The sequence below is a fragment of the Danio aesculapii genome, chromosome 3, assembly GCF_903798145.1.
Source record: "Danio aesculapii chromosome 3, fDanAes4.1, whole genome shotgun sequence".
Taxonomy (NCBI): Eukaryota; Metazoa; Chordata; class Actinopteri; order Cypriniformes; family Danionidae; genus Danio; species Danio aesculapii.
In genome coordinates, this window is record NC_079437.1 from 27,052,291 (window position 1) to 27,067,290 (window position 15,000).

The 15,000-nt window shown below is 32.7% G+C and overlaps 1 protein-coding gene across 3 annotated transcripts in view; it reads right to left on the bottom strand.

The window, feature by feature from the left end:
• Window positions 1-15,000, bottom strand: part of mettl22 (methyltransferase 22, Kin17 lysine) — a 30,921-nt gene that overhangs the window by 6,402 nt on the left and 9,519 nt on the right. For all 3 annotated transcript variants that reach the window (XM_056453539.1, XM_056453538.1, XM_056453540.1), the window contains 6 exons: window positions 14,841-15,000; window positions 13,836-13,876; window positions 13,612-13,756; window positions 4,648-4,719; window positions 1,845-1,898; window positions 1,535-1,615 (listed from right to left, as the gene is read on the bottom strand). The exon at window positions 14,841-15,000 is cut by the window's right edge and continues 104 nt beyond it. In XM_056453539.1, the coding sequence (XP_056309514.1) occupies window positions 1,535-1,615; window positions 1,845-1,898; window positions 4,648-4,719; window positions 13,612-13,756; window positions 13,836-13,876; window positions 14,841-15,000 (553 nt within the window). The remainder of the gene's footprint in view (window positions 1-1,534; window positions 1,616-1,844; window positions 1,899-4,647; window positions 4,720-13,611; window positions 13,757-13,835; window positions 13,877-14,840) is intronic.

Below are 15,000 nucleotides of genomic sequence, written 5' to 3' on the forward strand. Positions count from 1 at the left end.
TTTTTTTTAAAACCAACTTTCATCTAGGGGATCACTGTCATATGTGGATTTTTGATCAGTTAACTGGTTGTTTATGTCACTTAATTGAGCCAGTGTAATAAAAGGGACTGATCAAACAGGCAATTGATGCAAAAGGAAATTTCATGTTCCCTTGTAAAAGTGTTTTTTTAGTATTTTTAAAATTAAAAAATACCATATTTTACATTGATACATGATTTTGTGGTTTATTTTGATACAATTAAATCGTGGTATTTTTCATATTATATTAAAATACATTTCAATTAGGGTTGCACGATATTGACAAAATTTAACATTGCGATGTTGTTTTTCTGTGATATAAATTGCAATATGAAAACAATCTCCGAGATGACTTAAATAGCTTTATTTAGAAAAAATATATAATTTTAGATTGATTGGGGTGATTTTATAAAGGACTGAACCATGCATAAAATGTCAATTTAGACAGATGTAAAAAGACAATGTTAACAGAAGTTTATGCTTTTTGTTTTTGAGGAAGCTTTTTTTTAAAAATCTGTTTATTAAACTTATACAGATATAACAAAGCAATTTTAAAGAAATTAGTTTAAAGAAATGTAAACAAAATTATTTCCACCCTACCCTCTAAACAAGATGAAATAAAATTTATCTAAGAGAGAAAAGAAATAATAATAATAAAATAAAAACAAAATGTAAATAAATTTTAAAAATATTAAATAAATAAAATAAATAAAAAACCTTAAGGGGGTCAGATGTGCCGCTCGGCGTCGCACCACACCATGCCTTTTAGAATTCTAAACATAGATTTCTATCAGGGTACGCACACCGGCATCGCAAGTCAGCAGTTGTGCACGGCGCCCAACTACAACTCAGGACACTATTCATATTTCTGCCATGCCACAGAGCGACATCTTAATAGTTTCATTTTAAATAACATGTGAATGTGCGTGTCTGCTGTGCAATACCTCCAACTGTCATGTGCACGCCATGTCACGACGGTGAGCGGCGCACCTGGTGTACGATCCCCTTAACAGCATTCAGATACAGTAATTGAATAATCAAATGTAAAATAATACTGTCTGCATTGTATAAATAATTAATAAATGTAATCAATATTAAAGTTGCAAAGAGTACGATTTGTTATGCCTGGATGCTTTTAAAAACCTCATATAGCCTCAAAAACAGGCCTTTTTTAAAACTTTTAATCTATCATGGTTAAACTACACAGTAACCCTAGAAATGTCCTGTGTTTTGAACTGTGGCTCCGGTTCAATGATAATCCCGAATCCTGATTTAACATTGCAAATCCTGCGATATGACTATTGCGGATACGCACGCTACAATATCAATGCTGAAACAATATATATTGTGCAACTCTAATTTCAATGTACTGTAGTTTTGCACAAACCTGAGCAGAACAGAAAAAAGGTTTGGAATAACCTGAGGGTGAGGAAATAATGACAGAAATCTCATTATTGGGCACACAATTCCTTTAAGCCAACAAATTTTGTTGTGTTATTATAAAAAGCAAAATCACCATCTGCTGCGATCACAAAAGTGGTATTATCATGCAAGTCCGCTACTTCAGTGTCGGTCCAGCTGAATTCCAAATCTGCATCTGAAGAGAGTTGAAACATTAGTGAGATGAGATGACCACATGTAGACTTTCACAAATTTCTGTTTCACAAGTCAGCACTGCTGATATTATAAGTGCGAGGAAGCCCTGTGTAATATGCGTCACTGACAGACTCCACTTCCCACTTACAAATGGATTTTTACCGGAGGTGAGGGTCTGCCTCTATTTACACTAATTAGCAAATCACACCAGAGTCTCCTCGATTTCTTACCTGTGCAGAAATCGTCCGCCATCCAGTCCAGCTGACGCACCATGATCTCACTCTCTGTCGTGTGTATTAGAGAGAAAACCGAGATGGAGGGAAGAAAAACAGCACCATTCAAATACACCGAAAAGATCACACGTACTGTAAAAGAGGTCATACTGCGCTTTTTACACTTCCATTAGTGTCTAATGTTGCTGTTCTTTCTGAAGAGGGTTATTCTCAATATAATCAGTAAGCTGTTTCTGAACTCCCTCAGATGTCTTGATTAGTTCTGAGGTTTCTTCTGGGAATAAACGATGTCACAATGTCCTGAATTTAAAGCTGCATTTGGATATTTTTGCCTCTTTGTGTCATCTACAAGGTGTGCATTCATCTGTATGCATGTCAATCTGCTGATGTATAACATTTTTTCTTTTCAGGTAAAAAAGAAGAAAAAACACCTGAAGAAAGGGGTTATGCTGTGTCACGATGCCCAGCGGTGTTAAGCATTCTGTTATGCTGTTTTCAGTCTCCAACCAGCCTTAGCTTGTGTGTGTGCCATGGTCAAAGTTCTAAATAGACCAAAATTCCACTCTGTGTGCATTAACCTGTCATTGGAAAAGCAATGTCTGTTCAAATAATGCACTGACAGGGCATTTCTATGTAGTATAGTTGTTCGTGTTGCTTGCAATAGCGCTGTGTCCCTTGAATGTCATTTAAATTTCACCGTCTATAAAATGTGGTTATTTTTTGGGTTGTACGCGTTTTTTTAATCAGTATAAAGTTATCAAGTTCAATTTAAAAAGTCTTACAAAACTGCTTTATGTTATTTAATATAATAACAAATAATTAGTCATAATTTTCATTTTGGTGACTCTGAATTATTCTCAGTTTTATAAAATTACAACTGAACCACTGAGGACACTTTCTGGGTTTTGAACATTTATATATATATATATATATATATATATATATATATATATATATATATATATATATATATATATATATATATATATATATATATATATATATATATATATATATATATATATATATTTTAATTTGGTTTCTCAAAATTGAATGAAGGTCTCACAAGTTTGGAATGTCATAAATGGGGAGAAATTAACGACATAATTTTTATTTTTGGGTGAACTAACACTTTAAAAACTCAGATATTTAGTTTGTTATTACTGGAGCAGCCAAATGAAAAAGCTGTAAAGGTACCACCTTTATTGCAAAAGAGTCTGGAGTATTTTTGCTCCCATTTCATCTTGTGAAATGAGCATAAGAGTACGGCTTTAAGGTATTTACAAAGGCCTCTTATTAGGATTGATGGTTTGAATCAAGTGGCAGACCAATTGAATTACATCAATGAGCTCATGTTTTACCTGACAGACCTTACAACCTGGCAAATGGTGCTGACAACTGCAATTGTCTAAGATTGTAATGGGAAAAAATGAGCTCTTAGAAAGGCTTTTTGTTATTTTGTGCATCCCTGTGTGCATCAGGGTTGTTTTAGCATCATTAAGAAACTATCATAGTTAGAAATAATAATAATAATAATAATAAATAAACAAAAAAATACAACTACATCCCAATCACTTCCTGACAAAAGTCTTGTCGTCAATCCCAGTTGTAAGAGCAATAAATAATAACTTGACTTCTAGTTAAACATTTGGAAAAGTGGCAGAAGATAGATTTTTGCAATGAATTGTCTGTTGAACTGCATCCCAATCATCACAAATACTGCAGAAGACCAATTGGAAGGCGCATGGACCCAAGCCTGAGGTATCAAGACATTTGTGCTGCCCATTACATTACAAACCACAGGAGAGGGCAAATTCTTCAGCAGGATAGCGCTCCTTGTCATACTTCAGCCTCCACATCAAAGTTCCTGAAAGCAAAGAAGGTCAAGGTGCTCCAGAATTGGCCAACCCAATCACCAGACATGAACATTATTGAGCATGTCTAGGGAAAAACAACGAGGAGGCATTGATGTTGAATTCAAAGAATCTTGATTAACTCTGTGAGTCCTGAAAGAACGCTTTCTTTGCCATTCCCAATGACTTTATTAATACGTTATTTGAGTCACTGCAGAGATGTATGGATGCAGTCCTCCAAGCTCATGGGAGTCATACACAATATTAATTATTTTTCCAATGCACCATCACTTTATATTCTATACTGTACATTATTTATGTTAAGTGACAAGACTTTTGTCTAAGCAAAGTCAGACCTTACTGTCCTAATTAAATCATAAAAAAAAAAAAAAAAATGATCATATTTATTTTGGTAAAATAGGCATAATCTAGAGGCCTTTGCCTTTCATATAAGCCACTTCTGACACCATTAGATCAACTAGAAGACAAGTTATTATTTGTTGTACCCAAAACTTGGATAGGCCACAAGACGTCTGTCAGGCAGTGTGTATATATAGAGAACTAAAAAATGCTTTAGACTTTTCCTTTTAGATGTAGAAAACCACTCAATTTGTCTCAGAAAGTAAAAATAAATCTAGTTTTAACTTATTACAAGATATTACAGAAAACATCTAGGCAAACACATTGGTTGCAGCCTTGTAAAAATCACTTCATGAACTGAAGAAAAAACATTTTCATTATTTCCACCAGCTTTTCTCCCAGTGCTGCTTTATTTCACTGGATTGTTTACACCATTACAGAGGCACAAAATAGAGGAGCAGAACACAGGTGGTCTGCCAGAGGAAGTACGGCATCCTTATGACACACATTATGAACATGAAAGGGCCTAAAAGCTGTCGTTAATGAGAGAACGCTGCTTGACATCATGATTTGGCGTTAATGTTTACCTTGGGGTTCAAAGTGCTGCTTGTTCACGGTCACATTTCTCTGGCACATGTTCAGAAGATCCTCACCAACATCTGCGAAACAAAGAGATCTCATTAGTAAACTGAGGGCGAAAAAACAAAACATTTAGCCATACAAGTGCACAGAGCTGAATTATTTTGAGATGTACTGTGACTAATTCACACACTGGTGCGGTTTAAAAGATTACTAAATTGAAAGATGACACTATAGCATTAAATGAAATTGAAAAGGGGGAAAACATATTAGTGTGTAATTATATGATTATAGTTATATAACAGAGACATCGTCATGCTAATGTGTTCAAGTACCCCTGGTGTAAAATTATGGAGAAGGTAAATTTAAAGGTTTACAGTTTTCTAGGCAATTAGCGTACAATGGAGCCACTGCAATTTAATGTACAGAGAAGATTCTTACTAACTAAAATTAAATGAGCCCTTATTTACCAAATCTTGATTTGCATTTCTGTTTAGTGCAAGGGTGCCCAAACCTTTTTGTATGAAGGACTAAAGGTAAATATACCAAACTATTTTCCATTAAAGTTGCCATGGGTAATTTCCTAATTTATTTCCTAATACTTAAAAATCAATCAAAAAACATTACTTTGAATCATACTAATGCAGTATATTTTTCAAATGATAACTTATTGCAGAAAAAAAAAAACACATTGACTGTATAACACTATAGAGTTTAATGCTGAATACACTGGTCAAGTAGAATCTACCCTTGCCTTGATTTGCTCACCAAAGTCTCCTCATTGTCCTCTCTCCTTTATGTGAGAGTATGTATATTTTGAACCAAATTACAGCATTTAAATCAAAACATTTAATTTCAGTTTTTTTTTGTAGATTAACAATAACACACATAAATAAAAGGTTACATTAAATTTGAAATGACAGTCTCTAAACTATCCCCATCGTGCTTCCTCTTCTCAAATGGGATCGTGGGCCAAATCAAAGGTTACCATGGTCCAACTTTGGCCCACGGGCCTTAGTTTGGGCATCTCTGGTTTCAAGCCTCACAGAGATGCATCGTGATTTGTCACCTTGGACCACAAAACCAGTCAAATTTTGAATGTTTTAGGCAATAGCAAAAAATACATTGTGGGCCAAAACTGATTTATCTTTTATGCCAACAATCATTAAAATATATTACAAAAATGAAAAAAAAGAAAGAAATAATAATAATAATAATAATAATAATAAATAAATTAAAAAAAAAAAAATCAATGTAGATATTTTGTAAATGTCCTACTGTAAATTTCTCAAAACTACATTTTTGATTAGTAATACACATTGCTACTGTAAGAACTTAATTTGTACAAACTTTTTGGCAATTTTTCAATATTTACTTATTATAATAATATTTTAACATTTTATTTATTTATATATTTATTTATTTATTTATTTTCAATAATAGTATTACTAATAGTATTTAATAGTAATAGCAATAGTAATATTTAGATTCAGAATTTTTAAACCTCAGATTGCAGGTTTTCAAATAGTTAATCGAGTATTGTTATATTTTAACAAACCATACATCAATGGAAAGCCTATTTATGCATAAAAATAATAAATAGTATTTTTGGTGTATAATCAATGATGCATAATCAGTCAATTTGCTAAAATTGACAGTTGGATAGTATTTATGCTTTTAATTTTTTCTTTCATTCGTTATTCATTTATTCACTCACTCACTCACTTGCTTATTCAAATCTAAATCAAATCACTTTTATTGTCACATCATCAGCACCACATGTGATATAATGCGTGAAAAGCTCAGGTGCTGGCTCCAGACAGTGCAAAATACAAGGGCACCAAATAAACCAAAAAAACATACTATTAACAGTTAAATAATTCAAAACATAATGAATTATATTTACTGCTAACTTTATAATATTTAAAATACATCACAAACAGTGTTAACTTGAGGTCAGAGAATATTCATTCACTGCCATTCATTTGCATCAGGTTTGCACCAATCAATCAGGACTCCAGACTGAGAGTACTTCTTATTCTGTTGCTGTGACTAATAAACGTTTTGTTAAAAGCCCTTGCAATCATGGACCTGCTCTGAAAACAAACTTTATACAAAAAACTACATTATATTTATAAAAAAAACATCATAAAGGAAATGCGTAAGGCTTACAGTATTACTACAGTAATTCCATACTGTGCACTCATCTGCTCATAGCATTGTGGCGAACCAATACTGGTTGGTTCCCCAGGTGTTTGTTTAACATTTATTTCTACACCACCACAGACACATTAAAACTCATGCAAACACTCTGCATTACACACTGACTAGACTGACTTTAATAGACATATTATATTTTACTTTTATTATTTAGTGGTATTTGTAAAACTTAAATGTTTTACTTTTTAAACTCAACTTAAGTTGAGTGTGTCCCTTTGTATTGTTGCTACCCTTAAGCCAAGGCTCGTAACAGTAAGCATCATTAATAAACTGTATTGAATTAGATCATTTAATATAAATGCTTGGATACAGTAAACGACACGAAACACTTTTCATGTAAAGAATGTCCTGCTTATTTTAATTATTGAAACATTGCTACAGGCTCGGTGTTTGTTTCACAAGTGGCCAAAAAACTAATGGTGGTTCCCATATCTTTTTTTCTTCTTTTTTAGAGAGATGCTCTACATATTTATGGTTTAAAACGTATAAACAAATGACAGAGTGTATGGGTGTTTCCCACACGGTAAAAAATTATAGCTGCTTCAATTTTTTTATTTAAATGAAATTAACTTTTATAGTCATCTCAACTTATATCAATCAAACAGACTAAAAATATGAACTTAAACTTAAAACATTAAGTTGAAAACTGATTAATGTATTAAAATAATTTAATGTAACATAAAAAATTTGTTGTCATGTGATACAAATTGAAAGGTTACATTTTTCAGTGTAGCAAAAAATTATTTAATTCAAAGAAATAATACAAAAATTCTGCAAGAATAATAAAGATACAGAATAACTGAAAACACTCTGAAAGAAAAAAGAAAATAATTAAATAACAATATTAATATTAAATAATACAGCAATAACCTATTTGTCTAATCTACAGTATAAACTTTCAATGTCTATAAGTTCAAGAAAAGAGTGACCATCTGGATTCTCCAAAAAGTCATAGAATATTTTCCAAATAGACCAAAATATATGAATTTTGTTTTTCAAAAAATAGGTTTTGGTTTTCTAAGACAAGGCAAGAAGTCCTCCTCTTTGTCCACTGAGATTCACCAGGACTTTCTTCTTTTTTTCCAATAACATGCAATTACATGTTTAGCTTCCAGCAAACATAAAATTAACAGCAATCTTTCATGTTTGGTCACATCAAAGTTTATTGGACAAATATGCAATATAGAGTCGAGAGCAATTACTTTACCAATGATTTGACTTACAATTATCAGTATTTTAACCCAAAAACAAATGACTTTAAAAAACTCCCACATACAATAAAATAAAGTTCCCTACTCTTGTTTACATTTATGGCATGTATCGGGGATATTTGGGTTAAAATTATGCAACTTAACTGGAGTTATATACTCTCTACTCAGCCATTTATATTGAAGCAATCTAAAATGCTTGTTGCCTAGGTTTGGGCTTTCAGACAAGCTTCATGCCACTCTTCCTTAGTTATATCAGCCTAGGTCAGACTGCCAAGCTTGAAATCTGTCATTAAATGACTCTTTTGATTTGTCCACCAACTGTTTATATAAAACAGATACTTGGGCTCTACCTTTTAAAAGTGTAATATTTTCCAAAATAGAAAGCGGGGGTTCAGCCAAATGGTGACCTTGTTTTGACGTAATAAAATTATGCAATTGCAAATATTTGAAAAAGTGCTTATTTGGAATTCCATTTTTTTTTCTTAATTTCTTCAAAGGACATGAAGTATCCTTCATCATAGAGATCAGATACCTTGCTAATACCTTGAGTTGACCAAATTTTAAAACCTGGCTCTATCAGGGGATTTTCCTTCCCAAAAATTAGTGAGAAACACGAGAGCTTTGGAAATCCACCTAAATGAGTAAGAGCCTCAAACCAAACTGCCATTGTATCCTGGATAAATTGATTTTTTTTACATTGTAGTCATGACTTTGTCAATATGATTTTTTTTTTACAGTGCAGCATGGTGCTGGGTTGCGTTTTGAAGGGTATCCATGTGTAAAACATATGCCAAAGCAGTTGGTGGTTCATTCTGCTGTGGTGACCCTGGATAAATCAGGGACCAAGCCAAAGGAAGATTAATAAACTCATAAATATTATATTAATATTTATTCAATCTGTTGTCAATCATAATCCAGATGGAGATCCTGAAGAGGGACTTCAGGAGCCTGATCGAGACGGTTTGACGCACCTCTGTGTTTACCTGAAATTAGCAGATCCGCACCGATATATTGTCCTAGTAGAACTATCGTTCCGTCCATAGAAATTAATCATAACTATCGTTTTGAAAAGATTTTTTAAAGATTTTTATTTAACACCATTGCTAAATTAACAAATAATCTGTCATCTTTGGAACAAAATGTTCCACCACAAATTAGTAGTAATGACTAATGTAATGTGAAAATAGAAGATGTTAAACTTTCTGCACCGCTTTATACTTCAGATCCAGTAAACATTCCACTGAATCAAAATAACCTACAGTGCTTTAAAATCATAGAACAGGAAGAGCTAGATAAAATTATAAATAGTTCAAAACCAGCTAAGTGTATGTTGGATCCAATTCCAACAAAATTACTGAAAGAATTGCCACCTGTTATAGGTGAACCTCTTCTTAACGTTATCAACTCTTCTTTATCTTTAAGCCATGTTCCAAATCCTTACAAGCTAGCTGTTATTAAGCCTATTATTAAGAAACCACAACTGGACCTCAGCAACTTAGCTAATTATAGGCCTATTTCAAATCTTCCATTCATGTCAAAAATACTGGAAAAGTTGTTTCTGCTCAATTATGCTCCTTTCTGCAGACGAACAAGGTTTTTGAAGTGGTACAGTCAGGTTTCAGAGCTCATCACACTACAGAAACCACATTAGTGAAAATAACCAAAAATGTACTCTTAGCTGCTATATTGCTAAGTTATGAAGTATGCTATCCATATCAGATGCAGAAAAGCTAGTTCATGCTTTTATGACTTCTAGGCTAGATTACTGTAATGCTCTGTTTGCTGGCAGTCCAGCAACCTCTATTAACAAACTTCAGCTAGTACAAAATGCAGCTGAATGCAGTTCTTAACAGGTCTAGAAAATATGATCATATCACCCCAATTTTATCCTCCTTACACTGGCTGCCTTTTAAGTTTCGTATTGATTTTAAAATATTGCCTCTTACGTATAAAGCTTTAAATAATTTAGCTCCTGTTTATATAACCAACCTTCTGTCTCGCTACAATCCAACCCGCTTATTAAGATCTCAAAACTCAGGGCTTCTCGTAGTACCTCGAACAGCAAAGTCAAGTAAAGGGGGTCGAGCCTTCTCATTTATGGCTCCTAAACTCTGGAATAGAGAGTTCCTGATAATGTCCGAGACTCAGACACACTTTCGCAGTGCAAAACTAGATTAAAGACCAATCTCTTTAGTAAAGCATACACTCAATGCATAACAAAGCGGTATGATCCATGAAAGTGCTCAAAAACAGGTTTTTACATCTTGTTTATATACACTATGAACAGCAGCTATGCTAATTATTCTCTTTATTCTCTATTTCCACCTGGGGATACTCTTCCCGAGGCCCTCAGAGACTATGCAGCACCACCAATTCAATCCAAGACCAAGGACGAGATGACCCCAAGCTTTCCCTAATCCTGAACCACGCCATATCCTGAGCAGCTGCTGTGGTGGTCATGGAGGAGTGGAGAGCATGAGACTGATTCCTGTGACTCTCCGGGGACAGACGAGTCTCGCTGACGTCCAGCTTCTCCAGTGCCTAACCGCTGTCGCCATTGGCTTGCATGATTTGGGATCTGTAGAGCTTTGCATCGACGGATTTGCTCTTCAGTGTTTGGACTCTCAGTAGTGAATATTAAACCACACTGAACTGAACAAATCTGCACTGAACTTAAACACTGAAAACTGAACTGACACTGTTTTAATTTACTTCTATGTAAAGCTCAGTTGACACAATCTACATTGTAAAAGTGCTATACAAATAAAGGTGTATTGAATTGAGAAATTGAATCTAGTGGTGTCCTAAAAGCTCCTTCCAGCTGATTACGAAACTGCAATAATCCGTTGAAAATTCCCTGCGCAAAGGCAGAGTGAAATAATGAAAGGACTCAGAAAATGTCCAGCACAAACCTCACTGGAGAGAGTGCGTTAATGAACACTGTGACACAATCTACACAAAGCAATCAAAGCACTGGCTTCAAGTCAACTCAAAACTGAAGTATAAATCAATGTTTCTCTAAGAAACAGAAACTGTAAAATGACTTGAATCAAAGTCCAAACCTTTCTAACGTACACTGACACGTATAAAAAAAATATTAAAGCCCTGCATGAGAACAACATTACACAATAATACTGCGCACTCACTACAAAAGTCAACATGGCTGTGTGTTTATTCTGTGGTCTCGGTTATAAGATGACTCTCTGAAGATGTTGGCTTTTATTGTCCAAATCAAGTCTTTCCAAGCACATTTTACTCTCTTTAAAATGACAGATGCGTCTGCTTATACTGGTCTGAAAGCTGCAATCCAGTTGTAAGGACAGCCAGGGTTTTAATAACCTTCTTTCCAAAGATGTCAGGTTGTGTAATAAAACAAAAATAAAAAAAGCATCTAATAGATGAAACTGCAGTAATCACCAGGGCAATAAAAAAACAGCAGCCATGGCTTCAACATCACTGCCAGAAGGGTTTTGTGGCTCTGAATGAATGCTATATATTGTAAGAATGCTACTGAAACATCAGATGTCTGTGAACAATGCAAGTGCAAACATGAGGCAAAATATATGTTTACAACTGGTAATATGTTAAAAAAGCTAATGTGTTTACCATCTGCTATTTTGTTTAACTGGAAAAATGTGAATTATTAACAAAATAATACCTATACATTCATAATTTGGGGTCGTTCAATAATTAGATTTTTTTAGGCTTTATGGATCAGAGTGAAAATTGTAGAAATATTTAGATTTAAAAAGTTTGTTTTACCACAAACACTGAATTTTCTGATACCACTACTTCAGTGTCACATGATCTACCAGAAATTAGTTTTGATGTGTGGTTATGATTTGGTCATAAAAAAATCACTATAAAAAGTGTATAAAAAATAAATAAAATAATAATGTAGAGGTTTATTTTGTCTTGTTTTTATTTTTCAGACTTGGATATGGGTACAGTACAACGGGTTACGTGCTTTTTCTGTTTATTTTGAAGTGGCGGAAGTGTTTTGTCACAATCAGCTGCAGAGCTGAAAAGCTACGAGTGATGCACAAGTACTAAATAACCAGAATAATGTAAAATAAATCTTTAAAATTAGACTGTGTATTAAAATTTCAAAAGTTGAGCCCGACCCTCTCCTAAAACTACAGAAAAACAGTAATTATGCATAAATTAAAAAATCTCTTTTATGAAAATGCTAGCACTGACTGGCGGTTCATTCATAACAGCAGGTGCAGTGGACCACAACTGTTCAATCTTGTGTCTGTGTGAACAGAAAATGACTCACTTGTTTTTAAATGGAAATGTGGTTGAGAGAGATGCGTGGCCATTCCCGTCTTCTGCAGCACCTCACACATAAGTGGTGCTCATTAAAGTCAGTTACACAGCAGTGGACCAATCAGTTACACAACAGTGGACCAATCAGAAAAATCAGAGGCGGGGCAAGAGTTCCTCATGAGCTTCTGTCTACCAATTGGGGAACATAGCAGAACAATTCCTGATATATATATATACATATATATATATATATATATATATATATATATATATATATATATATATATATATATATATACATATATATATATATATATATATATACATATATATACATATATATATATATATATATATATATATATATACACATATATATACATATATATACATATATATATATATATATATATATATATATATATATATATATATATATATATATATATATATACATATACATATACATATATATACATATATATATATATATATATATATATATATATATATATATATATATATATATACATATATACATATACATATATATATATATATATATATATATATATATATATATATATATATATATATATATATATATATATATATATATATATATATGACACAAAGACGCATTCTTTGTGAATGGCTGAAGTTGTTACACTGCTGTGGTGTTTTCTACCTAAATTCAGTGACTAGACTGGCATATACGGACTGATTCTATCGTGGAGGCACATAAATCAAACTGTCTGTGACTGTGACGATACAGGACGAATATATACACACACACATACATATACAGACAATTACTGGTGCATTATAATCTAGTCTTTGATTTTTTCATGTTACCCTGGACCAGGAAAAACATAAGTGATATTTAAAGCGGAATAAATAGGCTTTCCATTGATGTATACTTTGTTAGGATAGGACAATATTTGGTTGAGAAACAACTTTTTAAAACTAAAAATAAATAAAAATATTGAGATAATCGCCTTTAAATTTGTGTAAGTGAAGTGCTTAGCAATGCTCATTATTAGTTAAAATGTAGTTTTTTTAATATATTTACAGTTGAAAATCAACAAAATATATTTCACTTAACATGATATTTAATTAACATTACAAAGATTTGTGGCATAAAAGAAAAAAAAATCGATCATTTGAAATGTTTTATTTAAATTTTTTTTTGCTATGATGACCAAAAATCAACCGGCACAACATAAGACTGGGTTTGTGGTGCAGGGTCATAAATGACAATGACATCATCACCTGTGCAGTAGACCGTTTTGGCCACCATTGCCATGACAATGCTGGTCAGTCCTGTTCCTGCTCCGACCTCCAGGACAGTGGCGCCTTTGAACATGCTTGACTGAGCCAGGATGAAATCAGCCAACAGGAAAGCACCACGCCAGATCTGAAATGACAAATGACAACTTCGATCAAAACATCAGTGCAAACACACCGCACAATTACCCCTGTGCTGCTGTTCTCACCTGCTTCCCAACATCTTCCAGTGGAGTCGCCATTGTGTGCTCTGTTTAAAACACATTTGAAGATGTTTAAAATCAAAAAAATTATTTATTAATTCACATATGCTGTTTTTGAACATTTTAACATTTAGATTTTTTTGTGTTTTTAAAAGAAGCCTATCGAGGTCACCAATAAAGCATTTATTTGATTTTTTTTTTTAAACTGTAAAATAGTGAAATATTATTACACATTTTCCTATTGGATGTAATATAAAATTATTCCTGGGATTTAAAGATAATTATGCAACATCAAAAAAACTCGTCACATGACGCTTCAGAAATCATTGTAATATACTGATCTGCTGCTTTTTACTGTTTGTCCTCTTATTGAATCCATTTAAATCATTGACATCACCTCCTCCAACCTTCTTCTTTTCTCTTTTTTACATATTTTATTATTATTATTTGCTTTAATTTACTCATTTTTTATTTACTATTTGTATTTAATATAATTAACATTAAGGTATGCTATTTATCATTATTGTTTTAATTCATTTTTATTATTTTATCTTGTTATATAAAAGTTTAAAGGGATAAAGTTGAAAGTCTTTTACTGTCTCTGTCATATCAGTCATTTATGTTCTTTTCAATGAATAAAGAAAAAATACTTTTATTCATCAAGGACACGTTAAATGATTAAAGACATTTATAATGTAAAAAGAACATAATAACAATTAAAAAATAAACAAACAAACAAACAAATAAATGCAGATATATTCTTTTCATCAAAAATTGTAAAAGATAAAATGTGATAATTGTAAGAATTAATTATTGTTTTTAATGATAATGAGCACCAATAACAATTTATTATGATAAAACAACAGCACATCAGCTTAACATAATGATTAACGATAATGGAAGAATCAAGAAACAGATTTGGTAAACAAAAAGGGCATCTTTTTTACAAACATAAGACAAAATTAATCTCACTAATCCCAAACCTGAGTTAATCTGTAAAGTGACTCTCACCAATCGTAATGATGTCACGGACACTCTCCTCTTCCTCGTCAGAATCTTCATCCTGATCACTTGATGTGGCCGCAGATTGACTGAGTATTATGGGACAAACTGCATCTCTGTCAGAAGTGGTGTATCTGGGCCTCCTAACCACATCCAGATCCCCATCTTC